The sequence below is a fragment of the Dama dama genome, chromosome 3, assembly GCF_033118175.1.
Source record: "Dama dama isolate Ldn47 chromosome 3, ASM3311817v1, whole genome shotgun sequence".
Classification (NCBI taxonomy): Eukaryota; Metazoa; Chordata; class Mammalia; order Artiodactyla; family Cervidae; genus Dama; species Dama dama.
The window spans coordinates 44220603-44240430 of NC_083683.1; the positions used below are offsets into that span (position 1 = coordinate 44220603).

The 19828-nt window shown below is 54.6% G+C and overlaps 2 protein-coding genes across 4 annotated transcripts; both read right to left on the reverse strand.

The window, feature by feature from the left end:
* Window positions 1-456: 456 nt before the first annotated feature.
* Window positions 457-5040, reverse strand: SMIM41 (small integral membrane protein 41). The gene is made up of 2 exons (XM_061122726.1): window positions 4545-5040; window positions 457-2799 (listed from the first exon to the last, which is right to left on the reverse strand). The coding sequence occupies exon 1, from the start codon at window positions 5038-5040 to the stop codon at window positions 4762-4764; it is 279 nt and encodes a 92-aa protein (XP_060978709.1). The 3' UTR covers window positions 457-2799; window positions 4545-4761.
* Window positions 5041-7475: 2435 nt separating this feature from the next.
* Window positions 7476-13208, reverse strand: ATG101 (autophagy related 101). Of its 3 annotated transcripts, none has more exons than XM_061127416.1 (4): window positions 13071-13208; window positions 12639-12775; window positions 9788-10113; window positions 7476-8180 (listed from the first exon to the last, which is right to left on the reverse strand). In XM_061127416.1, the coding sequence occupies exons 3-4, from the start codon at window positions 10037-10039 to the stop codon at window positions 7776-7778; spliced, it is 657 nt and encodes a 218-aa protein (XP_060983399.1). In that variant the 5' UTR covers window positions 10040-10113; window positions 12639-12775; window positions 13071-13208; the 3' UTR covers window positions 7476-7775. The 3 variants fall into 3 exon arrangements, with proteins under 3 accessions (XP_060983399.1, XP_060983410.1, XP_060983420.1); XM_061127427.1 differs by lacking the exon at window positions 13071-13208 and adding an exon at window positions 12885-13059; XM_061127437.1 differs by lacking the exon at window positions 13071-13208 and adding an exon at window positions 13006-13053.
* Between the last annotated feature and the right edge of the window lie 6620 nt (window positions 13209-19828).

Consider the following 19828-nt stretch of genomic DNA (forward strand, 5'->3'; position numbering starts at 1 on the left):
TCCCATTCAGGCTGCCACATAACATTGAGCAAAGTTCCCTGTGCTATACAGTGGGTCCTTGTTGGTTTTCCATTTTAAATATAGCACTGTGTACATACCCATCCCAAACTCCCTGACTATCCCTTCCCCTCATCCCTTCCCCCAGCAACCATAAGTTCATTCTCTTAAGTTTGTGAGTCTCTTTCTGTTTTGTAAGTAAATTCATCTGTATCATTTCTTTTTAGATTGTACATATAAGTCATGTCATATATCTTCTTCTCTGTCTTCATTGTTCACCTGAAACTATCAGAACACTATTAATCAGCTATACCTGAATACAAAATAAAAAGTTAAAAAAAAAAAAAAAACACTCATGGAAAAGACAAATGACATGCTCCCAGAAACAGGGTGGGTGGCTCTACATCTTTTCTCTGGAGATGGTCAGATTTGGAGGAAAAAAATAACATCACACAATAATCGCAGTGTAGAAAGCCTTTTATCTACAGACAAGCACACTATGTATTTGATCCTTATGACATTGTTGCCTCCATTTTAGGGATGAAGAGATTGAGATCCATGAAGGTTTATAAATAGAATTCCATGCATATGCTCACAAACTTCACTCTCACATCGAGGCACAAGCTCTGGCCAAACTGTGTTCAGACCCCCAATTGTTGTTATTCAGTCACTCTGTCGTGTCCGACTCTTTGCAACCTGATGGAGTGCAGCACACCAGGCTTCCCTGTCCTTCACTAATTCCCAGAGTTTGCTCAAACTCGCATCCATTGAATCAGTGATGCCATCCAACCATCTCATCCTCTGTCATCCCCTTCTCCTCCTGCCTTCAATCTTTCCCAGCATCAGGGTCTTTTCTAAAGAGCTGGCTCTTCACTTCAGGTGCCCAAAGGACTGGAGCTTCAGCTTTAGCATCAGCCCTTCCAATGAATATTCAGGACTGATTTCCTTTAGACTCTCAAGAGTCTTCTCCAGCACCACAGTTCAAAAGCATTAATGCTTTGGTGCTCAGCCTTCTTTCTGGTCCAAATCTCACATCCATACACGACTACTGGAAAAACCATAACTTTGACTAGACAGACCTTTGTTGGCAAATGTCTCTGCTTTTTAGTATGCTGTCTAGGTTGGTCACTGCTTTTCTTCCAAGGAGCTTTTCTTCCAAGTGACTTTTAATTTCATGGCTGCAAGTCACCATCCGCAGTGATTTTGGAGCCCAAGAAAATAAAAGTCTGTCACTGTTTCCATTGTTTCCCCATCTATTTGCCATGAAGCGATGGGACCGAAAGCCATGATCTTAGCTTTTTGAAAGTTGAGTTTTAAGCCAGCTTTTTCACTCTCCTCTTTCACCTTATCAAGAGGCTCTTTAGTTCCTCTTCACTTTCTGCCATGAGGGTGGTGCCATCTACATATCTGAGGTTACTGATCATTTCTACCGGCAATCTTGCCCACACTGACCACCGGGAGGCAGTAGAGTGTCGGTGAGAGTCACTGCCCCACCTCCTACCTACCAATAGATTTGGATCTGGGTGTGGAGAGGGAAAAGCTAGCACTGAGAAGAGACCAAGGGAGAGGGGCTGTGGCTGGGATTGCTCTTTCAGAATCTGCCAGAAACAGTCCAAACTGGAGCAGGCCCAACTTGCTGCGTGCCAAGTCACTTCAGTCATGTCCCACTCTCTGCAACTCTATGGAGCCCACCAGACTTCTCTGTCCATGGGATTCTCCAGGCAAGAACACTGGAATGGGTTGCCATGTCCTCCTCCAGGGGATCTTTCCAACCCAGGGATCCACCCTGTATCTCTTATGTCTCCCGCACTGGCAGGCGGGTTCTTTACCACTGGTCCAGGGTTACCACTAATTCCAAGAGTCAGGAACTGAAAACACCGACTGTATACTCCAACTGTATATCACCAGCATATTTAATAACAAGCCACAGGAAGTGACAGGGCGGTGATGAGTCATTGCTGGGGCACACAAGACCTTCAAATTTGGGACACTGGCCTACCGCCTTCAGCAGGGACAAGTCACTAGCCTGTCAGACCACAGCCACCCAGCACCAGAGATGGGACGAGGCCCAGCAGGCACAAGTCTGTCAGCGTCTGCAGCACTGAGAGTGTGGCCACTTCAGTGCCCAGGACACACAACAGTTGCCAGGGGGCCCATTCTTTCCTGGGGGGCTGACCACCCAGGCCCACACCATGAGCACTTCAGGAGGTTGGATGGAGCAGGTCAGAGGCAGCAGCTGTGTGCAGGAATCTCAGGATGAGGTCTCACCACAGTCCAGGTTTCTCCCAGGCTCTCATCTGTACTGTATATGGATCAAAGGTTCCTTGTGTGGCTGGTAGGACTGGAGGAAAGCACTCTGGGAGACAGACCACGCAAGGTTCGGGAATCTGTAAGAGATAGCCGCCCCCATCTTTGCTGGAAAGAGAGCCAAGGAATGACAACCCTTTCCACCTCAGGATGAGACTCAGGGTTTAGAGGAAGAGTAAGCCAAGATGTATGTCCACGCATGTGTGGACCCAGCCTTTCCATCAAGGACAGTGCAGGCTTGTTGGGATCCAAATGCCTGGCCTCACTCCATGGCACACCAACCTGCAGTCATCACCCCTGCCACTCCCAACCTGAGCCTGACAGATGGCGTAACAACAGCACCCATTTCCCAATTTTCTGAATTCTTTCCTTCCCCATTCAGTCTGACAGCCTTGACCAGGGTCAGAGTTCCTTAGCAAACGTCTCAGGATCTTCCTCCAGGAACACTGAGGTCCTCCACAGCACACACCATGGGCCAGCTTCCCAGGCACTGAGCTGAAGGGACAGCAAAGACAGGAAGTTGGATGAAGAAAGTCTTTGCCTACCCCCTCTTCTTCACCCTAGCGCACTGTCCCTAGCCCTGCCTGGGTGTGAGCAGACACCACGATGCTGGGGACACAGCCTTTCCTGCCATCAAATCTCCCTACACCCCTTAACACCACCCAGACTTGAACCCAAAGGCCAATCCAAGTCATCATCTTGACCTCTGGTCCCTCTGCCCTGTCCACTTGGATTTCCATAGATGTATATTCCAGTTGACCCTCTGAGCTCACCCCACCCTGGTGTTCAGGCCAGAAAAGCTGAGCCCAGCTGCCTGGGAGTTACTGGCGCACCTGGGAGGCCATTCGCAGCAGCAAGAAGGTATCCAGCAAGGCTGCTGGGGAGCAGGGATGGGAGAGAGGACACCAAGGAGGAGGGGGGAGTTGGGGTACCAATCCCAGAAACCATATGCCAAATGTGTGGTGTGAAGGTTCATTCTTTTAAGGAGAGAGGGCATATTTTGCATCAGCATCTCAAAGAGGGGTGAGAAATCAGGGAACGAGAGAACAGAGCAAAAGGAGTGACCCAAAGGGTCCTCACTCAGGGATACCACTCCCACCCCCGAGCTCGAAATCAATCAGGAGCCCCAGGGTGCAGTTTCAGCTCTGTCATTCACTCCAGCAGGTCACTTTCTTCCCTCTGAGCTTTCCCATTTGTAAAATGAAGGCCTCACCGCACTCACGGAGACTCTGGCCCAGCTGGAGAAGGAGGAAAGCGCACAGGCTGGAGATGGGAGACAGGAGGGAAATACAGCAGAATGTTGTGGGCAAGCGGGCAGGTGAACTGGATACAGTAAAGAGAAGGAGCTCCAGCCCCTACCCCAGGACACAGCGAAGGGCGGTGGGGAATGTCCCTGGGCCCAGCCCCGCTGCCCTTGGGCCAGGAGCAGTCTCACACACCCTTCACTGCCCTGGCCAGCCCTCTCTCCAAGGGGGTGGGGGCGGCGTGCCTGAGGTGAGAAGTCCGCAGCTCAGCAAGTCCAGCGCGGCACAGCTGCCCGGGATTAACACCACATCCTGGGCTCCTCTGCGGAGGGATCACACGTCGTCGCCTTCACAGCTGCTTAGCTGCACGTTGCCCACTCAGGCCCCTCACCCCCAGCGGCCCCTCCTCACACACGCAGCCCTCCCCTCTCAGGGGCCAGCCAGGACGCTGCCTCTGCCTCGGCAGGCCAGGAGAGGGGCTCTACAGTGGAAGGGGCAAGAGAGATCAGAGGCACCTCCAGAGAACAGCCGCACCGACAAAAACCCAGGAACCCCTAGGTGCGACTCTAAATAGAAATGGGCAGAGAAGGCTTCCCTCGCTGGCCCCTGTGGCTCGGCCCGAGACAGCCTTGGCCTAGAATTACCTTGTCTTTAGGCCACCCAGGCCCTTCCCTCCAGATGGTTCCTGTCCTTAGGGAGGGAGAGGCAGGAGGGCCAGATGGAGCCCCTACAGCTGGGAACCCTCAGCTCCAGCCTCCTGGAGCAACGTGCTTCTGAGGCCCCCCGGCTGTTAGGAACCTTGTCACCTTCCCCCACAAGCACACCCCAAAGCTGCTTGCTCTGGGCCACTGCATTCCCCCCAACCTGGGGTGGGGGAGGGGGGGATCAGCACACCTCTCCATCTCCCAGAGGCATCCAGGCCCCTGGTTCTGCCCTAAGACTCAACCCACACCCCCACCCCTACCTCAAGAGGGAGGCCACAGTGAGGAATCTTACTCGAATGTCCTCTGGGGGGAAAGGCTTCGGGAAGGAGAGGAGGGGAGAAAGAAGCCGGGGCCTGGGATGGCTGCATCTCTGTCACCTGTGCGAGCGCACCAACATCGCGGCAGGGCTCCCCGCTGCAGACGTCGGGTGCTGGGGGCCGCTCCCTCAAAGTCTGGCGTGGAGTCCACGGACCGCCGGGAGTCCGTGACCCCCGAACGCAGCCGGGCGCCTAGGAGTCGTCGTCATCATCGACGCTGGCGCCGCCGGGCTCGCCCTCCCGGGACGAGCGCAGCTCTCGGGCCAGCAGCGCCGTTAAACCCTGGGCGCGGAGCAGGAGGCCGGCGCCCAGGAAGAGGACCCCGCAGAGTACGAGCAGCGACAGGACGCCCAGCACCGCCGCCTGCACGGCGCGCGGCCCCTCGGGGGGCTCCGGCGGCGCCCCCGACTGGTTGCAGCAGGAGCTCTGCCAGGCGCCCCGGGCTGTGGCGCCCGCCTGCGAGCTGTTCATGCTTCGGCGCCGGCTGCCCAGATGCGCTGAGGACCGCCAGATGTGTGGGAGCCCAAGGCTGGCGGGTGGGCGGCGGCCGCGCCGGGGAGGGGCCCAAGGGGCGGATCCCAGACGCCGTGCGCCCCCACCCCTGGCGCCGAGCGAGGCGGCTCTTTCTAGACAAAGGGCTTGTAGCTACCGCCCAGAATCCCGGGGGGCCGGTGTATACTTCTCAGCCCAAAGGCCCACACGCCCACTCATGTGAACCGGCCCATGCACCCAACCAGACAAAGCCAGGAGTCCTGTCCCCAGGGCTCTCCCTCCGCCTTAGAAAAGGTCAGGAGATAGCCCTCTCTCAGAACCCTTAAGCCATTCTAGACCACATTCCAGGTGCTGGCCACGGTGCTGCCCCCACTGAGCAAGACACAGGACAAGCAAGGGCCATCCCTGCTCCTAGGCTTTCTGTCCCTGGGCCGAAGTTAAATGCTGCTTTAGCTTCCCTGGTGGCTCAGTGGGAAAGAATCTGTCCGCCAATGCAGATGTGGGTTTGATCCCTGGGTCAGAAGATCCCCTGAAAAAGGAACTGGCTACCCACTCCAATATTCTTGTCTGGGAAATCCCATGGACAGAGGAACCTGGCAGGCTAAGTCCATGGGCTCACAAGAGGCAGACACAGCTTAGCCACTAAAAACAACGACCTAGGTACCACTGGGACAGGAGGCAAATGAGCAATGTCTAGAACCTTAGTGATGCATAGCCTTCATCACCCCCTCAGGAGCTTCCTGGGGCTGGATAAGCGGGCCAGGACCCACCTTGGTCCCAGGTGAGATGGAGGGGAGAAGGAATTTAAGGCCTGCCCCCATTCCTCTGCTCAGACCCGAGGTCAAGGAGAGTTACAGATCAAGGGGAAAGATCTGAGTCACCAGGGCTCCTGTCCTGACCTTGAATAAACCAGTCCCCTACTCCTGGGAAGTCACAGTGCCAAAGGGGATAGAGATGCTATTGAACTGCCCACTAAAGGGAGCCTGCCTGCCAACTGGGTGTCCCACAGCCAAGCCAGGGTGAGAGTCTGGAGCAGAGCCTGGCTGCAGAAAAGCACGAAGTCTGGGGAAGCTGGGATGGAGGAAAGACCCTCCTGCCCAGGTCTCCTGAAAACTCCTGTAGCAACCCTGAGCCCTGTTTAAAACAAAGTCACTGATAGTGAACAGCTGAATCAGCCAATTCCTCAGAGGAAATGAGCTGGTCTAAGGAGAAAAAGGCCCCCCAGACTGCAGCGAGTCAGGTGGGATCACATCTCATTAAGGAGTTGCTGACAATGGGCCTTCCCCATCTCCAAACCACTGAGAACCTCTTGAGTTCTCCAACTCACCAGTGCCCCAGAGGCCAAGGGTAGGATATCACAAAATCCCTCACGAAATTACACATGGCCGAAAAGTGGCCTGAAATGAGAAAAATGTGCAAACACTTCCTGGCCATCCTGGTACCTATCTGCTCCAGGACCATGGACAAGACCCCCAGACCCTGGCCATTTCTCCTTTAGCACTGCTGCTTGCTTACACACTGTTCATTTAGTTTGGTTAGAGCTTGCCCCTGTGTAACAAAAAGCATTATAAAATATGGAAGAATAAATCAATGAAAAGCACACAGATCTTGACAATGTTTGCCTAGAAATGGATGTGAGATACCAACGTGAAACTGTTAGTTGCTCAGTCGTGTCTGACTCTTTGCGACCCTATGGACTATAGCCCAAAGGAGCCCACCAGGCTCCTCTGTCCATGGACTCTCCAGGCAAGAATGCTGGAGTGGGTTGCCATTCCTTCTCCAGGGGATCTTCCCAAACCAGGGATCGAACCCAGGTCTCCTGCATTGCAGACAGATTTTTTACTGTCTGAGCCACCACAGAAGCCCATGTCAGCCCAAACTAGAAGTGTCACAGGACACCAGTCTCAAGGTGGCCAATCTCTCTCCAGAGGGAGAAGACACCGAGTCAAATGAGCTTTCTGTGCAAGTAGGGGCCTGTGTGTGCTCTACGGAGACAGAGGAGATATTCTTTGGGGTCATCTGATAATATAAATCCCAGGGACGGAGGAACCTGGTGGGCTTCCGTCTATGGGGTCGCAGAGTCGGACACGACTGAAGCGACTTAGCAGCAGCAGCAGCAGATAATATAAAAGGCAGGTCACAGCTTCCTTAGGAAGGGAGGAGAAATAGCACAGCCGTATCCCAAAGCAGCAGATCCTGATCTGTGTCGTCATTTATGGAACTGACTGTGGTCACACCTGCTTATGTGAATGTCTGACAAAGTACAAGGTCGATCAGCTTTAATCTATCTTCAATCACATCATACACCCCCATCTTGGAATAATGCCCTCAACACACTCACGTGTTCCTTGAAGTTCTGCCAGAAAGTGTTAAAATGTTTCAGGGCGTAACACCAGTCAAGGGAGAGACTCAACCCAAACTCACACTCTCAGCTTTATTCACCATCCTAGTGATGGCTCCTCTGTACAGTGTAGGAAAGGGGAAACCCCCCCGAAACCAGGAGTATCGAGAGACAGTGCAGGCCAGACTTGACCATCAGTGAAGGTGACAAGGACGACCAGAGACTGGCATCCACAGCACGAGGAAGCCAGGGCGGCCCTTCCCAGTCTTATCAAGGACCCGGAGCGGGTTCCAGAGCCCCAAGGGCCTAACAGTACGACCCCCAGAAGCCAAGGTCCATAAGCCATCAAGGAGCACCGAGGCCCTGGAGAGACCTAGAGGGCCAGGGTGTCTTTGATGAGCCTGCGCATGGTGGTGGTGACAGAGGAGCCCAGGGCGTCGGTAATCTGGAAGGAAATCTTATAGAGGTAGGGCTGCACGTCCCGCAAGCCCGTGTCGAACACGTTGTCCACCTCTGACTGCGTGGGCATCTTGGGCAGGTACTCGTGCCGGTTCATCACCTCCACAATGTTGATGATCTTCTCGCAGAGCTTCTCCCCCACCTTCTCCCGGCATATCTGCCGCTCCTGCTCCGTGGCCAGGGCCACCACGTGCACCTTGACCGTCCATACCTCCCAGGGGATGCACTCATCGGAGAAAGGCCAGCGAGACTTCTTCTTCTGGTAGAACTCCAGGGACATCTGCCCTAGCCCATCGCCCCCGGAGTTGCGCAGAGCATCCTGGGGAAGGAGGAGCAAGAGTGAGCAGGCCAAGACCTCCACTGGGTTCTCACCCTATGAGGGCCAGCTTCCCAAGCCCCAGTGAAAGCTCTTTATCAGACCTCCGGGGAGGGCAGAGAACGAGACCCAGAGAGTAAAGGATTTGTATAAAGTGACACAAATGGCTCCTCTTAAGCAGAACCCTCCTTCATTCCCTCAAATACAACCTAAACTCACAGTTTCTAAAGAAAAGCCCAGTGATCCTTGAATAGAGGGACAGAAGCCAAGGAACAGAGCGCGGTGGGAGGGGAAGGACAGACCACATTTAAGAGCTTCTCCCTCTTTTCCTCTGAGAAGCAAATGGGGCCACCTGGTCTAATAAATCTGCCTGTCCCCCCATGGGGTGCGATGGCCCACATTCTTCCTCCCAGTGTAGCCAAGACCCTAAAGCACCTTTCTACCTTTCTCTCTGAGTTCGAGCCAACCCAAAGGTAAGGATGCCTCCCTCAACTCCTTAACAGCCCATCAGGAAGTAAGTCTCTCCTTTATTGACAAACCAAGCTCCCGTTCCCTCTGCTGACAGTAACAGCAGCTACCTCTTCTACAGTGTTTCCCGTGTGACGGCTCTCCAGCACTTGACACATCCGACTCACTTAATCCTCGTGGTGCATATACCTTATGAGATGGGTACAGCTTTCATTCCAAATTTACATATAGTGAAACTGCAGTCCAGAGGAGCAGAGTCACTTGCCCAAGGTCACACACTTGTGGGTGGTAGAGCCTGGCTCAAGTCCATGCCCTTAAGAGTCCACTGTGTCTCATGTACCTCTCATCGGCATCTGGAGGACAGGGGTCTGAATACCACTGCCTCCCCTGAAGGGGGACTGGGAAACTCATGAATTTGCCCTTTCTAGGCTAGGAGCGATGGGAGGGCGGGGAGTACCCTGTGGCTGGTAGAGAGTCCACCCCCCTGTGAGGATCACACGTCTATGGAATGGAAGCCAGAGAGACAACCCTCCTCCTCCAATCTCAGGGAGGGCACTTTAAGAGAAATTCCCTTCGTTACTTTAAATTTTAAAACTATGCACTCACTGAAAGAATGAAACACTGCAACCCTGAATGAAGACAGAATTAAAAATCACACCTCCATTCCCACCCTGAGATGACCAATGTGAGCAGCCTGGCGTGTCCCTTCCACCTTTCTCCTGGCCCCTACAGGCCCACACAGACACCGCCACACTGCCCACAGGACCCTTCTCTGGGACAGCCACCGCCTGAGCCCAGCACCCCTCCCTCTCAGGGCATCTCGTATGAGAAAGGCCCGAATGTGGAAGCAGAAGCAGAGAGGTATCAGCAGAGAGGAGGTCAAGAGTGCAGAGGCGATGATCAGCCCAGGGGCCCTGGCTGCCAGTGCTCCAAGGGCTGCCTGCTCTCCTTGCTGGTATTTTCACAAGGCCCCCTCACCTACCCCCCTACCAAGCACTCCCCACCCAGAGGAGCTCTGAACATGCCTGTTCCTGAGAACCTCAAACAACCTGACATGCACACCCAGGAAGGGTAAGCTGGTCCAACAGCAAGGAGGGGATGACACGCAGCAGCCCCCTGCCACCCACTGCACCCCACCTTACCCTGAATTCCCCGACGACCTTGCGCAGAGCACGGTCCAGCTCCTCGGAGGAGACGCGCACGTAGGTGAAGTCGATGAAGTCGCAGTCCACGTCCTGGGTGCCCACAGTGCCAATGGAGTAGGTGCCCTCCTTCTTGTAGTGGAACTTGCCGGTGCTGCGATGCAGAAGCACTGTATGCAGCACGGCCAGCATGGCCTCCTCCACCTGCCGCCCCTCAACCGACACCTCCAGCACCTCCGAGCGACAGTTCATCTTGTAGCTGGTGGCCCACGCTGAGGTCAGGGACCAGAGGAGACGGTGGAGCTTCACCCCACCCAGGGGCCACCCTGCAAGAGGTGCCAGGTCAGAATGTGGGACACATTCTGCCTGACTGGCGTGTCACCTGTTCACATCCTTCCAGGCCCAGCCCTGTCCCCTGCCACCACGGCCCTTCTCTGCTCTGCAGCCGCATATGCTGGCAGAGAACCACTGACTCTTGGGATGGGAGATGGGGAGAGCATCAAAGCTTCCAGTCCAAACACCCAGCTCCGGCCTGAATTCCATGACGGCATCCAGTGTGGTTTACAGCACATGCTCACTGTGAACCCCTGCCAGCTCCAGCCCTTGAGAAGCTGCCAGGATGGAGGACAGACAGGCAGGTAAACATCACCAGAGTAGTGAGACTCCATGATGGGAGTGAGAAGAAAAGGAAGACTGCAATCTGATCTCCTGGGACCCTGAATGACCAGGCATCTGGACTCTGTCCCAGGGCAATGAAGGTCCATGCATCCCACTGTCCAACACTGAATCTGCGCATCAGAAAGTTAACTCCAGCCGACGGGTGAAGAATGGTTCGTCACTATTTGAGGGGTCACAGACTGCTCCGAGGAGTCAGTGAAAGCTCAGAAGACTGAACTTGAAAACCTGACTGACACATACACACCAAATCTCACAGACTCTGAGGTAAAAACTTGCCAATTTAAGGGACTCTCCTGGTGGTCCAGTGGCTAAGACTCTGTGCCCCCAGTGCAGGGTACCCGGGTTCGATCCCTGGTCAAGGAACTAGATCCCACATGCCCCAGCAAAGATCGAAGAGCCTGTGTGCTGCAACCAAGACCCAGTGCAGCCAAAAAAAAAAAACTTATTAATTGAAGGCAGAAAGGGTTGGGCAAGGAGTCTAGTTAGAGGCCACCACAGTCATGCCATTTCCAGACAGTGCAATGGGATGTGGCAGAGTGATGTGCAGAGTGTGGGGTTTCCACATCCAATGGTCCAGGGTCCGAATCCCAGGTCTCCAGTATCTTGCTCTGTGACCTTAAGCCAATCACTCAACCTCTGAGTCTACTTTCTTATCTGTAAATATAGAATAAAATAACACATGTAAAACACAGCAGGCTGGTGGTTAAGAGCAGGGACGCTAAAGCCAGACTGCCTGGGTTGGAGCCCCAGCTCTCTCATCAGCTCACTGTGTGATCAAGGGCATGTTGCCTCACCCCTAAGTGCCTCAGGTTCCCCAATCCATAAAATAGGGATATTCACAGTAGCTACCTTGAAGGGGTCCTCTCCAGAATGGGGTGAGTTAGCATCTGTAAAGCACTTGATGCAGTTCCTGGCAAGCACGAAGCATTCAGTATGAGCTGCTCTAATTACTACACTGTTATTGCTGAGAGATGACCCAAGGCTAGGACAGGACTGGTGGAGGGAGTGGGAAGGGAAGAACAGACTTGAGAACCAGAACTTCATCAGTAACTGAATATGAGCTGAGAAGGAGAGGGAACAGTCAAATTTCTTAGCTGAGAAGGTTCAGCTTACACACCTCCCCTGACAGAGAATTCACCTCTCCCAGCAGGTCATTCCAGTCTTTTTAAAGTTCTATTCAGAGACTCCCTCTATGGAAGGGCTTTGTCTCTTAGTGCTTTAAACTGCTAATCTTAATTCTGAAATCAAGAGTCACACACAGAAGTGCCACCCCTTTCCCACAAGGGAGCCTTTCAGATATTCAAAGGCAGCTCTGCCATCACCCCTTTACCCCTTCTACAGGTTAAAGGTCTCCAGTCCCCATAAACATTCCAGCTTCACATCACATCTTAATTCCTCAGGGGCAGGCAACTCTCTTCAAAGTGTACTGGTTTGTCTCTTTGCCCCTGAAGTCAGGGAGGCAGTCCACAGACCACTCAGAGATCGAGCTGGCTCTGTCTCTCACCTGGCAATCAGCCCAAGACTACCTGCATCATCAGTTATCTTTTCACAGGTGTTAACCTTGTCTGGTCTCTCCTACTAGCAGACAGTTCCTTAATGGCAGGGACTGTATCCTATTCATCCGTAGAATCTCAGTATACGTGGTTCCTAGTACACAGCAACTGCTCAATTCATCCTGAAAGGATTGCTGGACTGATTTCTTCTATATATACTCTCAGGATGAGCAGGCCTTCTTGCTCATTTCTGCCCTCTAGTCTAACTCCATCCAGCAGTTTCACATCTGAAAACTCCCAGCTCTGGTCCAACTCTCTTTTCTTCCACAAACCCCCTCTGGTATCCCCCACAAACCGTCAAACAGGCCACCCCTCTTTTCACTTTTGCCCCAAACCCAGGTTCTTCCCTCATTCTAAGTGCTATTCAAGATTCCACTTCAGTAAGTCAACACGAACCAACCTCAGCCTCCTTCCCAACGCGGCCACCTCTGCTCTGTGATGAGCTTGTCTGCTCCCTCACCCTCGACGCCCCGTGAGCAGGGGACTTTGCCAGGGCAGTGCCTGAGAAGTCTCGTCCCTTCGGTGCCCCCCCCAAGGCCCAGGTCTGCAGAGTACCGGGGCAGACGCTGACTGATGCCTCCTCTGAGTCAGGCCGGAGCCCAGGGTTTCCCCAGCCTCACCTTACGCGGAGAGGCTGGCACGCGGGTCACTCAGGCTGGATCTTGCCCTCTCCTCACGCACAGGTACGCCCTCCGCAGGTACGCCCTCCGCAAGTACGCCGAAACCTCCCCGCGCGCCACGAGCCGCAAGAGACAGGCTGAACGCAAAAACAAAAAGTTATTCGGCTCCGCATCGAGAGACCCTGTCGGACGCAGGAAGGACTTCCCGTCCCGGTTAAGTTTCTCCCGCCGCCAGTGCCGGCGAACCTCCACGGTCCAGGGACGCGGGAGGAGCGCAGCCCCGCGCCCAGCCTGGCCAGGCCCGGGAGTTCGAGGCGCGCCCGCGCTCGCACAGGACAAGGGCCACACAGCTAGAACTGTCTCCCACCTCCCAGAATCCCCGTCTGGGACCCGCGGGGCAAGAAACGACCCTCCCCGAGGAGACCAGATCACCTCGGCAAGAGGCGGTGCCGGCGCCGGAAGACCTGGCCCGCCCCTGCGAGCCCGGCCGGTCCCACCTGCTCCATCGGCCTCCGGCGGGGGCGCGAGCACAGCTGGCTGAGGCCTGGCACCAGTACAGATGCCCGGACCGTTCTACATCCACACCAGCGGACAAAGACAACAGTAGGGTGCTCTATACTCTGAAGATTGCTTTCTTCTGGATTATGTCTCGGATTTTAAGATTTGACGGTAAGAAGTATCCCCCTCGTTTGGACGAGTCCATTTAACCCCACCACCGAGGATGTTGTTGTGTTTCGGCTGGAACAACTCACTTCCGCCATAGAGATGAGAGGGAAGGAAGGGCCTGACGAGCTCTGTGCTGCCTCCCTAGGCGGAGAGGAGTCATCGTCAGAGAGCCACCCCTGGGACCGAGACGTGGTCCCCAGTTCTGGTCTCAGAGGACTGGAAGAGGTACCGATCCCCTAAGATGAGGGACATGGCATTTGGAGAAGTGCCCTGGAGATGACCTCAGACTAGTGTTCTGAGTGGGAAAACTTTAGTTGGTTCAATGTGCATGATGGGAGATACCAGGGAAAGCGGGCTTAACCTTACTCGGTTATCTTCACACAGGAGCACTTCTTGGTGCTTTGCCATGACCGGTCTGGTGACTGTTCCTATAAAGCTTGTAATTCTGCCATTGCCTCTGTGTGGGCCTCTTGATGTCATTCAACCTTTCTGATTTCCTCCTTTATAAATGGGGCCTGGGGAAGGAGAAAGTAGCCAGTCTGACAGGCCAACATCCTCCTCTAGAGCCTGGACTTAACCGGAAGGGAATCAGGATGAACTACTGAGAGGGGAGGATCTGTGAGAAGGCAAAGGAGGGGGAACCAGGGGGGTTAGAACCAGCCCTGGGGAGGGGGAGGAAAGAGCCTAGGGACTTCTCTGGTGGTCCAGTGGTGGAGACCCTGCTCCTCTGCTGCAGGGGACGCTGATTCCATCCCTGGTCAGGGAACTAAGATCCCGTATGCTATGTGGCATGGCCAGGAAAATAGAAAAACAGCCTAACTTCCTCAGGCTGCCGGAGAGTGTGGGGAGTGACTGAAGGCACTCTATACCCTGACACACTCACCTCCGGAGCTTTCCCTGCCACTGTCCTGACATCACCATCCTCAGAACTACCTGTCACAGAGCTTTGCAAGGCACCACACCAGCACTTCACATGCACTAGTGTGTTGATTTCTCCAACTGCCTTGGAAATTAAGTATCATTTCTCCCCAGTTTACAGATAATGAAACTGAGGCTCAGTGATATAGAGTGACAAGCTATGATGGCATATTTTATGCGTCAACTTGACTGTGCCACAGAGTGCCCAGACATCTGGTCAAATATTATTCTGAGTGTGTCCATGAGGGTGTTTCTGGAAGAAAAACGTTTGAATCACAGACTTAGTGTGGCTTCCCTGGTGGCTCAGTGGTAAAGAATCTGTCTGCCAATGCAGGAGATGCAAGAGGCATGGATTCACTTCCTGGGTCGAGAAGATCCCCCCAGAGAAGGAAGTGACAACTGCTCCAGGATTCTTGCCTGGGAAATCCCATGGACAGAGGAGCCTAGCAGACTGTAATCTATGGGGTCACAAAAGAGTTGGACACAACTTAGGGACTAAACAACAACAAAGCAGATTACCTTCCCTAGTGAGGGTAATAGTAATAGTGTTAGTAGCTGGGTCGTGTCTGACTCTTTGCAACCCCATGGACTGTAGCCGGCCAGGCTCCTCTGTCCATGGTATTCTCTAGGCAAGAATACTGGAGTGGGTTGCCATTTCCTTCTCTGGGGAATCTTCCTGACCCAGGGATCAAACCCGGGTTTCCTGAATTGCAGGCAGATTCTTTACAGTCTGAGCCACCAGGGAAGCCTCTATGTATGGGTGAGCCCCAACCAGTCAGTTGAAGGCTTGAATAGAATAAAAGGTTCTCACCCTCCCTGATTACTTTCAAGTTGAGACATCAGTTTTTTTTTTTTTTTTCCCCTACCTTCAGACTTGAACCAAACTATCAGCTCCTCCTGGGCCTCGAGCCTGCCAGCATTTGGAATCACACCATCAGCTCTTCTGGATCTCCAGCTTGCTGACTGCAAATCTTGGGACCTGTCAGCTTCCATAATCACATGAGCCAATTCCTCATAATAAATCTCTTTCTATATATACACATCCTATTGGTTCTATTTCTCTGGAGAATCCTGACTAATACATTTGCCAAGGCCACGCAGCTACTCTTTCCTCATTCTGCCAGTCATTTTTTTTTCTTTTTCCTTTTTATCTTTTGGCTATGTCACACAGCATGTGGGATCTTAGTTCCCGACCAGGGATTGAACCCATGCCCCCTGCACTGGAAGTGTGGAGTCCTAACTACTGGACCACCAGAGAAGTCCTCTGCCAGTATTTTTTCCCACTCTCCTCCCTCCACACCTCACCCCATCCCTGGAGCCTTTTCTGCCCGAGGATGAGGTTGAGACCTCTCACCTCTCCTATCTCAGGCCCAGATCCTGGCCAATCCTTGCCTCCTCATACCTCCCTGAATCCTTAAAGGGCCATTATCACTGTAACTCTGACCCTAAGTCTTACACCCATCTGGGTGGTCCTGTCAGGAACATAGGGTGGGGGGGGGTGCGTCTCAGCCCCTCAAAATGAGTCTGTGTGGAACGAATTCTCCCATCTTCCACCAGCACTCCTGATGACCCAGATGGAATCATGCAATCATGCTGCACCTGTGAAACTTGTCCCCATGCCAGGCCCATGTCCTACCAAGGGGGACAAGTTGCAATCCTGGCCCTCCGGGAAGGCCTCAGAGTCTCACATGGGAGCTGGACTAGGAGTTGCACCTGGATGAGAGAGCACAAGAAAGGGTATGAAAAAATGACAGCAGGTTCTGCAGGGGCCAGAGGGGTCAGGATGGAAGCCACTTCTGTAATCCCAGAAAGATGCCCGTGGCCTGGAATAGAAAGTGACACAGTCAGAGTGAAAAGGAGTCCCAGGCCCTGCTCTCAGCAAGTTGGGAGGTGACTGGGCACCAGGAGGAAACCGGGACAACAGCAACCCGAGGAGATGGACAAGAAGGGGGGTTGGCAATTCCTGGACAAGAAGAGGGGTTGGCAATTCCAGGAAGAAGTGGGGCCCCAGGGAATTATACTGGGGAGGCTTCCTGAAGAAAGAGAAAGGAGCTAGAGGGAGAGGTCTCAGCAAGGGTGGAAACCGAGCGTTCTGAGGCAGGACGGGCCAGCACAGGGGGAGCTGACTTCTCAGTCAGAGTCACGGCCAGCCGGGCAGACAGGCAACTGGCGAAGGCCCTCTGAGGCACGTCTGCGGCAAAAGCTTGCGGAGGGACCTTGAAGGCCAACCCAAGACCTTGGGAGTAGGCAGCTGGCTTCGCAAGGCGACTGTGGCCTCAGATGGCCCCACCCCGTCCCAGTGCACCCAGGGGAGAGCTAAGCCCTGAAGCCACCCCCGGCCGCTCCAGAGCTGACCCCCGTGCGTCACAGGGAGTGACTCAAGCCTCAGCAGCAACAATGAGTGGGACTGACGTCAGGCTGGGGGCTCCTGACAGTGGCCAGCTTGGCTGGGCAGCCAGCACCCTGCCTTCCGACCCTCTAGTCCGAGCCAGGACGCGGGGGCGAGGAGGACCAGCTGTCCGCTTCTGACATCTGCCCCCTGGGGTCCTGGGCAGGGGCCACTCTGCTTCCCACTCTTTCTGGGCTGTCACTCCCACCGCCACCCCCCCCCCCCCGCCCCCCGCCTCACCGCCCCCTTCAAGGCAGAGGAAATGGCTGGGCGGACGGGAGAGGGACAGAGAGCGTGAGAAAGAGGGGCCTCCCATCCCAGCCTCGTCAGGAGCCTCAAGACCCGGGCAGGGCAGGAGGTGGCACAGTGGCTGCCCTCTGCCCCAGGATGCGTGGGGCTCTGTCCTTTTGTGATGGGGATGTCTCTGTCTCCCAGAGGATCTGTGTTTATCTCTCTGGCCAGCTGGGGCGGGGCTTTGTCTCTGTGTCTGTCTCCCAGAGGGAAGGGGTCAAGCTCTCCTTCCTGCAAGGTCTGTGCCTCTGTTCCTTTGGGAGGTGTGTGCATGACTGTTGTTCTTTGGGGCAGAGGATTCTGCGAGACTATCCATGCAAGAAAAGAGGCCTGTTTACCCACCCTTCATAAGGGAGTGTCTCCACCTACTCCTGGGGCGGGGGGCGGTACTTTTCTCTCCCAGGTTTCCCATCATGCAGGGTCACTTCTGTGTCTATCCTCATGGTACCCCAGTTACCTGGGATGGGTCCAGGTCTTCCACTTGGGTGACCCTGATGCTAGACTCCCTGGGTGGGGGCCCTGTTGCTCTGATGTGCCTGGATGAGGGCAGCAACAGTCAGCACCCGCCCGCCCAGCTCCCAGCTGGGCACTGCTCCCTGCTAACGCAGCATGTACCAAGAAGGGCCCCCCCGCACTCCCCTCCCCGGCCCAGCTGCCACCCCCAGCCCTCACAGCCGTGCCGGCATGATTTATGGTCCTGAGCCAGCACCTGTGTGAGACCTTGAGGAGACCTCAAGTGGCCCCCTCCCTGGCCTGGCAGGGTCAGGGCCCAGCAGGAAGCAAAGGGGAGCAGGGGTGATGGGCAGCATGGCCGGAACATGGGCCTAGGGGTGGGGGGCAGGAGGCAGACGCCAAGGCCAGAGACTCCAGGGCCCCAGGGCCCTCAGGCAGCTCTGAGTCCAGCTGGGGACCCTGAAATGTGCCCCCTGCCCTCAGAATGTTCCCAGCTGCGTGGTGAAGGAGATATTGAGTGGGTGGAGAGGGGATTCCTCAGTCCTATACACCTTCCTGCCCTTCCCACAGCAGACTGGAAGTTTCCAAGTCCCACTGGGCGGCCTAGGCCTTACCCAACAGCCCCCAGCCTGGGACCAGGGCAGAGCTGGCAGCAGCCTGAGCCTGGAGCAGGGAGGAGCAGAGGTCTGGGGCTCCAGGTAACACAGAGAAGCTGCTGGCTGAGCTGTAGGGCTGTAAGACCGGGCCTGGACAGGGCAGCAAGCGGATGGACAGAGGCTCATCCCTTCAGCCTCATGTTCTGAGAAGACCCAGCAGCCCTGAGTTCACTGCTAAAGTCGGGGACTTGGTGAGGCTGGGGCTCATCTGGATTTAAGCTAAAACACCCTGGGAATCCCCAGGCCCAGCTCTTACCTGAGGCAACCCAGCACCGCCCTCAACCAGAACAGGCCCAACATAGCTTCTCATAGCCATGGAAGGACATCACTAGACCTGCGGACTGTCCCCAGCTGCCAACCTCTGACAAATTCTCATACGCTTCTCTCTGCAGCCACAAGGCCAGCTACCATCCAGCCCGGTACACTGGACATTCAGAGCAACCGTGAGGTGCCGTACAGCCTGTGAGGGTCAGAAGCTTCTCCGCCTCCTTGAGGCCGACCCTCGTCACCTCCCTCCATAACCACGGCAACTTCTTCCATCCCAGGCCCTAGTGAAGGGCCATCAGCCCCTACTCACTCAGACCTTAGACCTCAGAACTATAGCCCCTTCACTGTGGCACCTCCGGACTGGGGGCCTCTGGGCACGGGGCCCAGCGTGGGTGAGGTGGGGGACAGAGGGAGGCAGGCTTCCTGGGTCTCCTGTGAGGACAAACAGAAAGCTTTGAGGCCTCGGAAAATCCCGCCTGGGATTCCAGGCCCTGCCGGCGTCACTGCCTTTTGACTATTGTCCCCAACGGAAATGACCCAGCCCCCAGGCTGCAGGGACAGAGCGGCCATTGTGAGGCCCCACCAGGCTCAATGCCCCCTTGTTCATCCTCCCAGCCCCTAGCAAGACTCAGAGGCCAGTTCTTCCAGTTGCTAGTTGGAAAGAAAGGGCCTGCCTTCAGGCATCAGGCCTTGGGTGGGGCAGGGCGGGGCTGGAGAAATCAGCACCCCCAGCCTGTGCCCCTATCGCCCAAGTTCTGGAAAGAAGCCACTGTCCATGGTGTTTCTTCAACTTACAAGGCCCTGTACTGGGAGACCTAGTGATTAAGTACAGTAGTTAGACCCACCCAGCTCAGCCACTTAGAAGTCAAGTGACCTTGGGAAAGTCATTTCCTTTTCTCTGAAATGAATTCTCCTCTTTGGTGAAAACAATAGCTATTATTTATTGGTGCTTGCTACCTGGCAGGCACTGCTGGAAACAACTTTGTATACATTCACCTTGTAACCAATTATAGCAACTTTGTGAAATAGGTGCAACTATTTTCCCCACTTACAGATGCTCAAGCTGAAGCTCCAATACTTTGACCACCTGATGTGAAAAGCCAGCTCATTGGATAAGACCTTGATGCTGGGAAAGGTTGAAGGCAAAAGAAGGGGGTGGATGAGATAGTGAGATAGCGTCACCAACTCAATAGACATGAATTTGAGCAAACTCTGGGAGACAGTGGAGGACAGAGGAGCCTGGCGTGCTGCAGTCCGGGAGGTCACAAAGCGTCAGACACATATTAGCGACTGAACAACAACATGGATGAAAACACTGAGGCGCAGAAAGGTGCAGTGACTTGCCCCAAATTTCACAGCTAGGAAAAGATTTTTTAAAAAGCCAGGTAGTCTGGTTCTGGAGTCCTTGCTCTCTTCACTCTCCTCTATTGCATGCGTTCCTCATGAGGTGGTGTCGAGGACTAGAAATAGCAAATATATGAACTCAGTGGATGATGAAGCGGGTGTGGTAGCTGCTGTCCTTACCATGGTGCCTAGATACCTGTAGGGAC